Raw genomic sequence first — 15,631 nt, forward strand, 5'->3', positions numbered from 1 at the left:
TGTCTGTATTTTCCATGAATTTGTCTATTTTTTCCTCATTTTTATGTTTTTTGCTTCAACTCTTGGATAATTCTGAATATTAGGGATTTGAATTCCCTATCAGTTAGGTCTAGTGCCTTTTCTTCTACTGGAAGGTCATCTGGTGTTTTATTTTGGATGCCTAATGGAACCATCCTGTCTGGTTTTTGTAAATGTTTTGATATTGTCTGCTGTCTTCGGGGCATTCAGTGTTTATTTCCCTGGTTTACTGAATGTAGATTTGTTTGTTTCATCCTGATTTTTTGTTTTATTTGGTTATGTCTGAGTAGACGGGATGTGTGTTCTTTGTTGTTTGCTCTTCTTCTCTAATGGGCAGGGTCAGTCACTCAGGTATGGTATAGCAGGACAGGTCCAGCTGAACGGGAGTTGCTTGGATGGGTTGTTTGTGGCTCGTACCAGGGCTGACAGTGCGGACCAGGAATCAGTGCATGGCAGGTTCCAGTAGGCCATGCCTGTGCTGCTTGGGAGTGTGATGTTCAGCACACAGTGCAGGTAGGCAGGAGGGTGAGGGTAGATTGTGATGTGTGGAGCTAAGATGGGTATGGGAAAGAGGATAGAGAAGAGAGAGGAACAGGAGCCAAAAACATACACACCAACAAAAAAGAGTGCTAAGGGAGATTGCTATTGGAGTGGAGAGATGAGAGACTGAGAAATGAGGATAGTCAGCTTTTTGCTTTAACTCTTGGATAGCTCTGAATATGAGAGATTTGAATTCCTTATCAGGTAGTTCTAGTGCCTTTTCTTCTACTGGAAAGTCATCTGGTATTTTATTTTCGATGCCGACTGGATTTATCCGGTCCTGTTTTTGTAAATGTTTTGATATTTTCTGCTGTCTTCAGGGAATTCTGTGGTTATTTTCCTCGTTTATTGATTTCAGATTTGTTTGTTTCGTACTGCTTTTGTTTTTTATTTGGCTATGTCTGAACAGGTGGGCTGTGTGTTCTTTGCTGTTTGTTCATCTTTGGGCACGATACTTTTCACCTCCTTTTCCAATTGGTGGGGTCAGTTGCTCAGATATGGTACAGCAGGGCAGGTCTAGCTGAAGAGGAGTTGCTGGGATGGGTTGTTTGTGGCACTTACTAAGGCCACCAGGGCATGCCGGTAATCAGTGCAGGGCAGGTTCCAGTAGGCTGTGCCTGGGCTGCTTTGTGGTGTGATGTTCAGCTAATGGTGCGGGTAAACAGGATGGAGGGGAAAGACTGTGATGTGTGGAGCTAAGATGGGTATGGAAGAGAGGAGAGAGGAACGGGAATCAAAAACATACAAACAAAAAAGAGTGCTAAGCTAGCTTGCCGTTGGAGTGGAGAGATGAGAGACTATGAAATGGAGAAAAACAAAAAGGAGGAGAAGAAAAAGAAAAGAAAAAAATGAAAAAATAAAAATTAGAGAGAAGAAAAGAAAAGCTCCCAGGGATCCTTCTGGTGCGGCTGTGAGGGCTGGGGAAGTTGCTTCCAGGCCATAAAGTACAGTCTGGATTAAAGGGGTAGAGGTGTCACTCAGAACCAGGTATTCAGGGGACCGGAAGAGAAGGAAAGTATAGAGAGACGAGAAACTAAGTAATGAAAAAAAACAAAAAAGGAAAAGAAAACAAAACAAATAAAAAAAGAACAAGAAAACCCCCCAAAGAAAAACAGAAAAAAAAGCCCACCTCTCTCCCCAAAAAAAGAAAAAATAAATGCCCTCGGGTGATCCCACTGCGTGTCTGCACAAACTGAGGGGGTAGGTCCCAAGCTGTGCAGTACTGCTCGGCTAGAATGGGCTCCCAATTCAAGAAAAGAAAAAGAAAACAAACAAACAATTCAAAACCAACAACAAAGAAGCCCCAGGGTCCCACCAGTGTGGCAGCACGGGCCAGGAAGCAGTTTCACATTCGAGCAGCATTTCACAGCCTTTTAGGAAGAAGCAAAGATGGCCAGGTATTTGAGAGAAAGGAGGGGGAGGTGTTGAGAGGTAAGAAAGAAATCTAAAGAAGTGGAAAAAAAGAATACCATCAGCCAACAAATGGCACTTAGGGAGCCAGCCAGTGTGGGCAGGTGGAATCCTAGCAACACCAGGATGAAGGTGGTGCTTCCCAGTCAAGAGACTGGCTGCAGGAAGCAGAGCAGGCCTAGTGGTGTGAAGAAGGGTGGGGGTGGGAAAGCGTATATCGCTGGTTACCAGTTCTTATGTCTCCTGCTGGAAGCTCCATGAAGCCGCTTTCTCATACCCCCGTTCGCTGATTTCTGATAGGAGTCCAAGATGGTGGATCTGTGCTGTGTTAGCTAATAGGGGACCTTTGCATGTTTCTGTCCTCGCTCTCTGTTCTCTGTCAGTTTCTTATTCCGTTCGGTGCTTGGCTGAGTTCTTTATCTCTTCATTTGGTGCTTAGGGTTTCAGGATTGCAGTTTTCTCTGTTTGGCTTAGTTTTTCAGATCTTTGCTGTGGAAGGATGGCATGATGTCGCCCGGAAGTCCTTGGCTGTAATCTTTCCAGAAGCAGATTGCCAGGCCTTTCTTCCACCTTACTGCTGGTGGATTCAAACTGCCAGCCTTTAGGTTATTAATCAGTAATTGAGAACAAACTGCTTGCACTGCCCAGGGATCTGATTCACCTTAGGTTTCGTTTATTGCAAATTAAAAAAAGCCTTATTTTTCTCAGCCAAACTTGTCCAATCTGGATGATTTGAGAATAAAAGAATCAATTCTCTGAGATAATTGCTGCCATTCTTTGAAAATATTTATACATAAGAGTAATTTATTCCCAGATAATAACTTTTTTTAACTGTATGAAATTTTATTATTGCTTTTTTTCATATTTCATATCACCCTAACCTTTGGCATCCTCAAATCAAAAATAACAACTTTTCAAGTTCAACTTAGTCTTTCTCATCACAAATATTTATTGTGTGTGAAGTTTTGTACTGAGCTTAAGTATTCAGTGAGGTAAAACCTTGAACATAGATTCCTAACTAGTTCTACTATAGTTATTTGTTTTTACTCCAAGACCTTCAGATACTCCACTGCCTGCTTGAAACTCTAGTCACAAGCATCTGCTGATGATCACCGGTGAACCTACCTCCCCCAAGACTGAGATGGGACCTCTGGCAATCATTGCCTTAGCCTTCCTTGGATAGATTCTCTGAATTTTGGCCACATATGAATCCTTGCCTCATAATAGCAAATCTTTCCTTAACTCTGGTAAAAGCTTCTAACTCCATTTACTTACTTCTAATGGATCATCCATCAGACAGACTTCCAGAATCATTTTCTAAATGCTTATCTCAAATCATATCATTTCCCTTCTCAGATAGATTTTAGTCCTTCCACAACAAATTATACCACTAAATCAAAACTCATTTTGGTGGTCATTTAAGATCATCTAGTTGATTTCCAGCTTTACCGTCTATGACTCACTTTCCAGTTCCCTGTGCTTCAGCCTTCCTTCTTCAACACTGTTCTTGGCTGGGGTGTTTTTAAGATTCTTCTGAGTCTCTGAAAACGTTTCCCACCCTTCTCTTTCTGTTCATCCCACCACAGCCTTGTATGAACAGTAGAGATGCTTCATATCCTTTAAGGATAGAATTACTATTTCAGCTCAAATCATCACTCACTTAAAATAGTATTCTACAAAACAGGCCATAGTTGTATTAGATGAGTATTCTGTATTAGTCAGTTGAATGTGAATACTGATGGATGTTTAATAAAATGCACCTGAAAGATGGTAATCATGATGAAACAGAGATGTAAATAACAAATTGGAACAGTAAGTGTCAGGAGCTACACTCATCAATAAACTAATTCCATCAGAGGGGATTACTGTTCATTATTACTGCTTTTCAATGGTGTGACTAAGCCACTATAAGGAAGGAAAATCATTACTTCACTTCTATGGGATCAGTGAACTAGGGAAAAACCTTTTCATCTGTACGACTTAGGAAATACTCAGATCTTTGAGTCAAGGAAAAAAACACTGGTTAAGATTTTGGGTGAAATATATTTCAGTTTCACAGAACTTGATATGTAAAAAGAGGGACTTAGCCCATAGATACCCCCTAGCCAAGCTTTCTTCTTATTCAGGGGCCATTTTGAAAGGGAATATTCACTCAAGTGGGGCTTCTTTGTCATACAGCAATATTTCATAAATTACAGTTGACTGTTTCCTGAAATTAGTATATCAATACTGTGACTATAATTTTGGTTGGACAAACTCATTTCATATACTTTTCTCAAATAGTACCCAAAAGAGTAGTTACACCTACTCCTCACTTATCAACTCTCTTGTTATTCAATATTTTGCATTTATAACAACAGTAAAAAAAATCTACTATCCAACTTTCACACATTAATGACATACATCTGGCAGTAACAAATGCTGAGGTGCGAGGTGAGAGTAATGCTGGCTGGCTATGATGGTTAAGGTTATGTGTCAACTTGGCTGGGCCATGATTCTCAGTGGTTTGGCAGTTATGTAATGGTGTAATTTGGCAGCTATGTCATGATGTAGTCATCCACCATTTTGTGATCTGATGTGGTCTTCCTCCATTTTTACATAATGTAAATTTTCACATAACAACCTTTAGGTCTTTGGAACCTAAACATGTCAATAAGTGAGGAGTGGGTATACTTAGATTAAAAAATTAAGGCAAGTACACTGAAAACTGAAAAATATAATTTAAAGCAATTTTAAAAGACCTAAATATATGAAAAAGCATCTAGTGTTCATGGATTAGAAGATAATATTGCTAAGATGGTGTCATGGATTGAATTATGTCCCCCAAAAAATGTATGTATCAATTTGGCTAAGCCATGATTCCCAGTATTCTGTGGTTGTCCTCCATTTTCTGATTGTAATTTTATGTTAAAGAGGATTAGGGTGGGATTGTAACACCCTTACCAAGGTCACATCCCTGATCTAATGTAACAGGAGTTTCCCTGGAGTGTAGCTTGCACTACCTTTTATCTTATAAGAGATAAAAGGAAAGAGAAGCAAGCAGAGAGTTGGAGACCTCATACCACCAAGAAAGCAGTACCAGGAGCAGAGCGTTTCCTTTGGAGCTAAAGTTCCTGCGCTGAGATGCTCCTAGATCAAAGGAAGATTGATGACAAGGACCTTCCTCTAGAACCAACAGAGAAAGCCTTCCCCTGTAGCTGATGCCCTGAATTTGGACTTGTAGCCTACCAGACTGTGAGAGAATAAATTTCTCTTTGTTGAAGCCATCCACTTGTGGTATTTCTGTTACAGCAGCACTAGATGACTAAGACAGATGGTAATACTCCCCAAAGTGATCGATAGAATCTATGCAATCCTTATCACATTTCCAATGGTCTTATTTGCAGGAATGGAAAAGCTGACCCTCAGATTCATAAGGAACTGCAAGGAGCCCAGAATATCCAAAACAGTATTGAAAAGGGAAAATATAGTTAGAGGACTCACATTTTCTGTTTTCAAAACTTAATACAAAGCTACAGTAATCAAAGTAGTGTGATACTGGCATAAGGATAGGCACATAGATCAATGGAATATAACTGAGAGTCCAGAAATAAACCTATACATCCACAGTCAATTAATTTTCAAAAACAGTGTCAAGACCATTCAGTGGAAAACAAAACAAAACAAAATAAAAGACCACTCAATGGGAAAAGAATAGTTTCTTCAACAAATGGTGCTGCGACAATTGAATATCCACTTGCAAAAGAATTAAGTTTGACCCTTACCTCACAGCATATGACAAAATACCTAAATATAAGAGCTAAAACTATAAAACTCTTAGAAAAAAATATAAGGGAATATATTCATGACCTTGGATTAAGCAAGGCCTTCTCAAATATGATGCCAAAAGCACAAGAAACAAAAGAAAAAATAGGAAACTGGACTTCGTCAAAATTAAAATCTTGTACATCAAGACACAATCAAGAAAGTGAAAAGATAGCATGCAAAATGAAAGACAATATTTATAAGTCATATATCTGATAAATATCTAGAACATATAAAGAACTCTTATAATTCAACAACAAAAGGGTGAACAACTTGATTAAAAATGGGCAATGGACTTGCAAAGACATTTCTCCAAAGAAGGTATAAAAATATCCAACAATCAACTGGAAAACATGTTCAACATCATTAGTCATTAGTGAAATGTAAATCAAAACCACAAGGAAATACTACTTGATACCTGTGAGATGGCTATAATAATAATTTAAAAAAGGAAAATAAAAAAGAATTGGTGAGGATTTGGAAATTGGAACACTCACACATTGCTAGTAGGAATATATAAAATGGTATGGCTGCTGTGTAAAACAGTTTGATGGTTCCTCAAAAAGTTAAATCTAGAACTACCATTAAAAAAAAAAAAAAAACGAAAAACCAAACCCATTGCTCTTGAGTTGATTCTGACTCATAGTGACCCTATAGGACAGAGTAGAACTGCCCCACGTGGTTTCCAAGGAGCGGCTGGTGGATTCGAACTGCCAACTTTTTGGTTAGCAGTCAAATGCTTAACCACTGCGCCACCAGGTCTCCAAAACTATCATACCCATCGCCATGGAGTCAATTTTGACTCATAGCTACCCAGTAATTTCACTTTTATGTATATATTCCAAGGAATTACAAGCAAGGACTCAAATATTTGTACGCCAATGTTCATTGCAGCACTATACACAATAGTGGAAAGGTGGAAACAATCCAAAAAGTCCATCAACAGATGAATAGATGAACAAAATGTGGTATATGCATACAATAGACTATTAGTCATAAAGAGAAATGAAGTCCTGATGCATGGTACAACATGGATAAACCTTGAAAAAATTACTCTGAGTGAAATTAGTTACAAAAGACAAATATTGTATGACTGCACTTATATAACATATGCAGCATAGGCAAATATACACAGACCTAAGCTTATTAGTTAGTGGTTAACAGAAGGTGGGCAGAAGGGAGTGGAAAAAGGCCTCATTGGTTAGGGGACACTGACTTCTGTTAAAGGTGATGGAAAAATCTGGCAATGGATAATGGTGATTCTTGTATACCATGATAAACAAAATTAAAGTCACTGAATTGTACATGCGAAGACTGTTGACATAACAAATGTTTTGTTACCTATATATCTATTTACCACAATTTGTTTTAAAAAAACTGCTTTGGTCCACCAACTTCGGCATTGTTATAAAAGTCAAAATAATAGAGCATGCAATGCCCTCTTTGAAATAAATACAAAGATCCCTTTGCATGGAAAGGAGATTATTTAAAAAATGTATTCTGTAGGAAAAAAAGATTAAAGCATTGTATATAGTTTTATTTCTATTTACTTTACTTGGGATATGAGATGAGTCAGACCACGAGTGTTTACTGAAAGTATGAAGAAATAGATAAAAACATTGGCTGTGCAGTTTCTTCTGGGAAGTCAATAAATCTCTCAATTTTCTGCAACTAATATAATCATCTCAGGCTCTATTTTAAACAACCTACGGTGCCAGTTATGTATTATTTTGCCCATGTTGCTTATAAAACCTAAAGTTCCCCCCTTTTTTCTTTTTCTACTGTCATTTACAAGAGTTTATAAGAAATACACACCATCATTATACATCTAGACTGAAACTACTACTATGTAATCATAGTATTCATCATCATGGAATTACCAACTATATTATATTGTAATAATAGCTTAACAATTAGCTTTTTTTTCTTTTTGGTAGAAATATCACAAACATTTTGTTGAATTCCCGAAGAATGGGAAAGCAGATATAGTGGCTGCGGTTGTTTTATAATCACATGCTATTATTCTGCTTCCAGTAGCTATGGGATGCATTTTCAATGTGGTCAATAGGGTTCACATGGTTTATTACATTATAGTAATTATTGCCAGTAGAATATTTGAATGCCAAGTTCTTATTTAAAAGCATAGGACTTCTGGTTTGAATGTGTGATCATAAATGAATGTGAAATCTCCATTATTGCATTCTGAGAACTAGAATGGAGATAACCACATACCTGGCTAAATCTACTCTTGATCTGGTCTATGGACACAGAGAAGGGCAGAACCCAAAATAATTACTTAAATGAAATTAAATAGTCAATGCAAGCAACTCTTTTGACCTATTTTCATGGAATTGTCTTCATCAATTATTTTTGTTTCGTATAAACAAAAGGTATGTTTCATGAAAGATAATTATGGGAGATATTTTAATGATCTGAAATGGATATAGATTTCCTTTTAAGCTTTACTACATATAATAGTTAATATTTATTAAAGACTTACTCTGTATGTTAAGCATACTATAATTACTGTATCATCAAACTAAGTGTAGCATTACCTTCCTTTTCAGATAGGTTAAGTGACTTGCTCAAGATTACACAGGAAGCAAATAGCAAGTAGGATATTAACTGTCTAAATGAAGATCCACAATGCCCTAAAATGCCAGGTAACCCTAAAACAAATGAATGAGTCAATCAACTCAATGAAGTGTTTACCTTTCTAACTGACATCAAGTAAATTTTCTAATTTTAAACATAAATACACTTCTTCATGGTTTGTCCTGCATGAATTTGCTCTAGGTCTCTAGACGCTGTCTGCACATTATTTGAGGTTATGAACAGAGATATATAACTCATCATTCTGGCTTAGACCAGAGTTCATCCAGGAAAGGATTCTATCTCTCACAGAAGTTCCAAAGGACATTTTGTGAAAGAACATGGTTGTACTCCAAGGTACTAACCTTAAAAGATTATGCCAAGGTTGTAAAAATCCTAGATTTTCCTCAGTTATCTGGAAATCAACCACTTAAAAAGAAAACTACCTTGAAGTATATGCAAAGCCAATACAGTACAGCATTAATTAATCATAGCCCCAACGTAGCTCTGGAACCTTATATCTGGCAGTTGTCGAAACACTTTAGTGACTGAAGATGAACAGATTAGATAATTCCAGAATTAAAATAGATTTTAATAATTGATGTTCTTCTACATTTTATTTTGTTTTGCATCATCAATGAGACCATGTTCTTCTTTCAGAAAATAAATCTAAAATGGCCAGCATAAACATAGCAAAGCAGAATGTCATTATTTTTTCCAAATTGTTATGGATTGAATTGTGTCCCTCCAAAATATGTATTGTAAATTCTAACCTCTATGCCTGTGGTTATAATTCCATTTGGGAATGAGTTGTCTTTGTTATGCTAATGAGATAGGTTAGTGTAGGGTGTGTCTTGAGTCAATCTCTTTTTGAGATATAAAAGAGCTTAAATAAGCAAGTGAAAGAAGCAGAAATGAGGAAGAGAAATACCAAGCCACAAGAAGATTGCCCAGGAGCAGAAGCTCTAAAGATATAAGGACCTTCCCCCAGAACCAACAGAGAGCGAAAGCCTTTCCCTCCTGCCAGCACCCTGGATTGAGAGTTCTAGTCTCCTAAACTGTGAGAAAATAAATTTCTGTTTGTTAAAGCCATCCAGCTGTGATATTTCTGTTATAACAGCACTAAATAACTAAGACACAGATCTTTCAGCATTTTAGCATACATTTGTTAATGGAATTGGTATAATGCCAGTCAAATGGTTGCAATCCACCGAAATAATGAGGCCAAATATCTGTGGTCTTGGTTAGTCTATTTTTCAAATTACTAGATTGCATCAACTATTTTGTTTCATCTAATCGCTATGAGTCAGAATCGAAAGGTTGGCAGTTCAAACCCACCAGCCACTCCACACGTGAAAGATGTGGCAGTCTGCTTCCATAAAGATTACAGCCTTGGAAACCCTATGGGGCAGTTCTACTCTGTTCTATACAGTCTCTATGAGTCGGAGTGGACTCGATAGCAGTGGTTTTGTTCTTTGTTTTTTGTTTATGACCCACTATCTCAGACGAAAGACCTGGCTATCTACTTCTGAAAAATCAGCCTTTGAAAACCCTATGGAGCACAGTTCTACTCTGACATACAATGGAGTTGCCAAGAGTCAGAGTCGACTTCATGGCAACTGCATGGCATAGCATGACTCATTATAAATAGAAAATAACAAATCTCCACCATAGCTAGAACTAAAGTTACTACTTTTTTGTGCTGCACAGAGTTTTCTTGTCAAAATTCTAGAATAGGCACACTCATAATTAGATTCTAATAGGTACATTATTTTGAATCTTTCTTCCTTGGGGCTGTTTAAATGCAAATGATTTACCTCTAATTTGAACTACTCTCTTGCTCTGAATTTAGACTGGGCCCTTCTGGCTATTCAAAGACAGCCCATAAAAAAAACCTGTTGCCATCGAGTGGATTCTGACTCATAGCAACCCTATAGGACAGAGTAGAACTGCCCACTAGAGTTTCCAAGGAATGCCTGGTGGATTTGAACCGCTGACCTTCTGGTTAGCAGCCACAACTCTTAACCACTACTCCACCAAGGTTTCCAAAGGCAGCCCAGACACACCCATTTACGATAGGGCAGGTTTTCCTATGGGCTCGTATACAACCAGCACTGTCTTCAGCAGTGCTGAGCTTCCTGCACACCAGCTTCTCTTTCATTTATTAAAGTTAAGTAACTGCAAAAAAAAAAGAAAAAAAAAAAACAACATTTCATCCATTCTCACATGACCTTATTGATCTGTTCTTGGCAAAGAAGATACACTGCAAAGCGTAAGATCTAAATAGAGCAAAACCGATTGAGCACTACAATCTGCAAGCAGAGTTGTTAAATATAAGCAGTTACAGAAATGTAACATTTATCTACTATTAATAATCTTTTGGATTTCTAATTGTTGTCTTTGTATAATTTCTAGTTGTGAATTTATTTTGTCTGTATTTTCCATGAATTTGTCTATTTTTTCCTCATGTTTGTCAGCTTTTTGCCTAAGTTCTTGGAGAATTCCGAGTATTAGAGATTTGAATTCCCTATCAGGTAGTTCTAGTGCATTTTCCTCCACAGGAGAGTCATCTGGTGTTTATTTTGGACCCCTACTGGAACCATCCTGTCCTGTTTTTGTAAATGTTTTGATATTGTCTGCTGTCTTCGGGGCATTCAGTAGTTATTTTTCTCGTTTATTGATTGTAGATTTGTTTGTTTTGTCCCTTTTTTTTTTTAATTTGACTATGTCTGAGCAGGCGGACTGTGTGTTCTTTGTTGTTTGCTTGTCTGTGGGCACAATACTTTTCCCCTCCTTCTCCAACTGGCAGGGTCAGTCACTCAGATATGTTATGGCAGGGCAGGTCTAGCTGAAGAGGGGTTACTGGGATGGGTTGTTTGTGGCACTTACTACAGCCACCAGAGCGGGTCGGTAATCAGTGCAGGGCAGGTTCCAGTAGGCCGTGCCTGTGCTGCTTGGTGGTGTGATGTCAAGTGCACGGTGCAGGTAGGCAGGATGCAGCGGGGAGATTGTTATGTGTGGAGCTAAGATGGATATGGGAGAGAGGAGAGAGGAACAGGAGCCAAAAACAAACAAATAAACAAAAAAGAATGCTAGGGGAGCTTGCCGTTGGAGTGGAGAGATGAGAGACTATGAAATGGAGAAAAACAGAAAGGGGAAGTGGAAGAAAAGAAAGGAATGAATAAATAAAAATCAGAAAGGTTAAAGAACCACAAAGATCCCAGGGATCCCACTGGTGCAGCTATGAGGTCTGGGGAAGTCACTCTCAGGTGTTGCAGTACAGCCTGGCTAGAAGGCATAGACGTATACAACACCAGGTATTCAGGGAACAGAAAGAGAAGGAAGCTATAGAGAGATGAGAAACTGAGCAATGTAGAAAGACAAAAAGGGAAAATGAGGGAAAAGAAAACAAAACAAATTAAAAAAAAAAAACAAGAAAGGCCCCCAAAAAAACAGAAAAAAAAACCAACAAAAAAAAAATTGCCCTCGGGGATCCCTCTGCATGTCTGTGGAAGCCGAGGGGGAGTCTCCTTGCCACGCAGCTCCGCCTGGCCAGAAAGGGCTCCCAACTCAAGAAAAGGAAAAGAAAACAAACAAACAATTCAAAACAAACAAATAAATAAAAGCCCCGGGATCCCACCAGCATGGCAGCCCAGACCGGGAAGCGGCTCCACACTCGAATGGAGCTCTGCAGTCCCTCAGGAAGAAGCAAAGATGGCGCACGGAGCCAGGTACTCGAGTGAAAGGAGGAGGAGGTGACGAGAGGCAAGTAAGAAATCAAAAGAAGCAGAAAAAAAAAAGCAATACTAGCAGCCAACAAATGGCACTCAGAGAGCCAGCTAGTGCGGGCTGGTGTTTCTGGACAAGAGACTGTGTCCGCAGAAAGCAGAGGGAGCCGTGTGTGGGTGAAGAAGGGTAGAGAGTGGGAAAGCGTATATCACAAATTACCGGAGCTACCGTCATCGACTCCTCTGACAGGGATCACAACAGAGGATCCTGGACAGGGCTGGAGAAGAATGTAGAACAAAATTGTAACTCACAAAAAAAGACCAGACTTACTGCTCTGACAGACACTGGAGAAATCCTGAGAGTATGGCCCCCAGACACCCTTTTAGCTCAGTAATGAAGTCACTCCTGAGGGTCACCCTTCAGCCAAAGATTAGACAGGCCCATAAAACTAAATGAGACTAAAGGGATACATCAGCCCAGGATCAAGAACTAGAAGGCAGGAGGGGACAGGAAAGCTAGTAATAGGGAACCCAAGTCGACAAGGGAGAGTATTGACATGTCATGGGGTTGGTAACCAATGTCACAAAACAATATGTGTACTAATTGTTTAATGAGAAGCTAGTTTGTTCTGTAAACCTTCATCTAAACCACGATTAAAAAAAAATGCTTGGCTTACATGGGCCCCTGTGGTTTTTCCAGCTCTCTGATACCCTAAAATCTATACAGACATGGAGAAAATTTTTACCCTTGTTTAGAAAATATTGTTCACAAAATTGATTCAGGGAAGGTTTCTAAAAGAAGCTACTGCACCCTGAAAATATTTGTGTTTGACAAATAGAGAAATTTATTATTTTTTTATTTTGCAAAACTCTTAGCATAGTATGCACTTTTACCTCAAATAAACCATGTTTACACACAGAGATAAACTAAAAATATGAATTTCATCAAAATCTGTTTTGACAGTTTTGCTAGTAGCGTACTTGTCTTGCACAGCTTTGCTTTTTTCTCTGGTAAATCATGTCAAAATTATTTTTCAAGGTTGGTAAGAGCCTCCTGATTTGTTTAATGTAGTGCAATTCATCAGGCCCACAGGTTACCCATGATGTAGACTACTGAGGACATTAAACCCAGTAGCTTGTATCTGATCAGCACTTTTGCCCTAGATACCTGTTCTCCCCCCTCACTTAATGATGCTGGACTTGATAATGTAGTAATGTTCAACTACCTGGAGACCACACATATCGGGTAGTGGAGTCTTGACAGATATTTGACAAGATTGTTAGATTTTTTATATATAATATTTTATTGTGTTTTTGGTGAAAGTTTACACAGCAAATTAGGCTCCCATGTAACAATTTCTATACATATTGTTCAGTGACATTGGTTACATTTTTTACAGTTTGTCAATATCTCATTATTTCCATTCTGGTTGTTCTGTTTCCATTAATCTAGCTTCCCTGCCCCCCTTACCTTCTTATTTTTGCTTTAGTGTAAATGTTGACCATTTATTCTTATATAGATGATTTTTTAAAAAGAGCTTAGTACTCACTTGTGATATTGTTTATTTTATGATCCAATCTGTTATTTAGCTGAAAGTTGACCTCCAGGAGTGGTTTCAGCTCCAAGTTTAAAGGATATCTCAGGGCAACAGTCTCAGGGGTTCCTCTAGTCTCTACTGGTCGAGTAAGTCTGGCTTTTTTTTAAGAATTAGAGTTTTGTTCTACATTTTTCTCCCATTCTATCCAAGACCATCTATTGTGGTCAGAACAGTCAGTAGTGGTAGCCAGGCACCATCTAATTCTTCTGGTCTCAGGATAGATAAGGGTGTGGTTCATGTGGGCTGTACAGTAGTTTCTTCTTTGAGTCTTTGGTGTCCTTCTTTCTCTTGTGTTCTAGAGTAGTAGATACCAGTAGTTGTATCTTAGATGGCTGTTCACAAGCTTTCAAGATCCCAGAGGCTACTCAGCAAACTAAGATGTAGAACATAAACTTTACAAACTATGTTATGCCAATTGATCAAGTTGTCCCACAAGTCTATAGTCCTAAGCCTTCAAACTCAGTAAACCAATTCTGCGAGGATTATTAGTTTTTCCTATTCAGTATATCTACCTTAAAGTTATTTATAGTGGAACAAATTAGAATCTAATAGTGAAATGGCTGAGCACTCAAGAGTTACAGTAATCAGTTACTGTATAGAATTGAGGTGGAAGGTCTGTTCTCTTTGAAAATTCTGTCAGGATTTTAACATCCTAGAACAAGAAAGGGATGTGCTTCCAGAGCTCAGCCAACTAGAAGTTCATACATATAGATCATACGTTTTCCTGATAATAAAACATAATTGCTGCTTTCAAATCTCTTGGACAGATAGATCAAGATTAATCTCCACTAATGAAATTTCCCCAAAATATTCTTGGATTTTCTCTGTGAAAATTCCTGATGATTAATTGCATGTTTAATAAACAATATACCTAACAGCTGTCATGTTCTTGAAAAAACTTGATTTCCCGTCTGGTATTGTGTGAGGGGAGAGGAGTGTGAGTATACTTCTTGTCATCATTTCTCTGAAAGGAGTTTTATGCAAAGGCAGGCTAGCTCTTGAGCCTAATGTATTCATGGGCCTGCAGCCAATGCAAGTGCTTGGTGGACTGCTGGATGCCACCACACACTTTCCTCACTGAAGATGAAAACTCCACTGGGTTGCTCATCCTCAGAAACCAGGAGACTCTCTGTGTCTGAAATCAAGGCTCTCTGACTACTGAGCTGGGGTGTTTTATCTTCTTTGAGCAGTGCCTGTCTACTCTGCTCTGAGCAAAGACCATTCTCCCCGAGGTGATGCTCCTTTAATACTGGAGTCATGCAGAAGAGTGGAGACTTTCTTTCCGTCCAAAGGCTTACATTATTCATCAACTAAAAGGAAGAAAACACGGTATTTCTATTATGTTTGACTCCATGCGACAGTAAAATTACAGTAGAAACTCAGTTCTCCCATCTTCTAAAAATGGAGAGAATTCATCTTAATGAGTGTATCATTCAGAAATTAATTACTGAGTGTCCAACATGTATGTGTTCTTTGTTAGATTTCAGTCTAGGAGGGTATATAACTAAAAACACTTGAAGGCAATTTTAGAATAATCCATGATAGAAAACTCGCCTGCATTTTGAATTGCACAATCAATTAAAATGCAGAGAAATGAAGCATCTTTATGTTACTTTTGTAACTAATTTGGTCTTTGCCTAAGCCACTACTTACATCTTAGGTGGGGCTACACATACAAACACACACACACACACATACATTTATTATATATGATTTGTGTGTGTGTGTATGTGTGTGTGTGTGTGACTGGGTTTAAACTTATCTGATTTAAATAATACAGTCTCTCAGCCTTTCCTGCCCCCTGCTCTTCTCCTTAAGTTAGAATCCACATTGATCCAGATGGCATGCACCTCCAACTTATCTTCAGGTTTAGGTCTTAGAGACTGAAATCACTCAAGCGTGGAATCAATCATGGAAGCTTTTTGCTCAATTAACAAAATC

At 38.4% G+C, this 15,631-nt stretch overlaps 1 protein-coding gene across 1 annotated transcript in view; it reads right to left on the reverse strand.

Moving 5' to 3' along the window:
• Window positions 1-15,631, reverse strand: part of LOC101360358 (E3 ubiquitin-protein ligase RNF168-like) — a 55,466-nt gene that overhangs the window by 14,218 nt on the left and 25,617 nt on the right. The window contains 1 exon segment of the mRNA XM_012558345.1: window positions 14,760-15,000. Coding sequence (XP_012413799.1) covers window positions 14,760-15,000 — 241 coding nt within the window.

The sequence above is a fragment of the Trichechus manatus genome, unplaced genomic scaffold, assembly GCF_000243295.1.
Source record: "Trichechus manatus latirostris isolate Lorelei unplaced genomic scaffold, TriManLat1.0 scaffold00159, whole genome shotgun sequence".
NCBI classification, from domain to species: domain Eukaryota; kingdom Metazoa; phylum Chordata; class Mammalia; order Sirenia; family Trichechidae; genus Trichechus; species Trichechus manatus.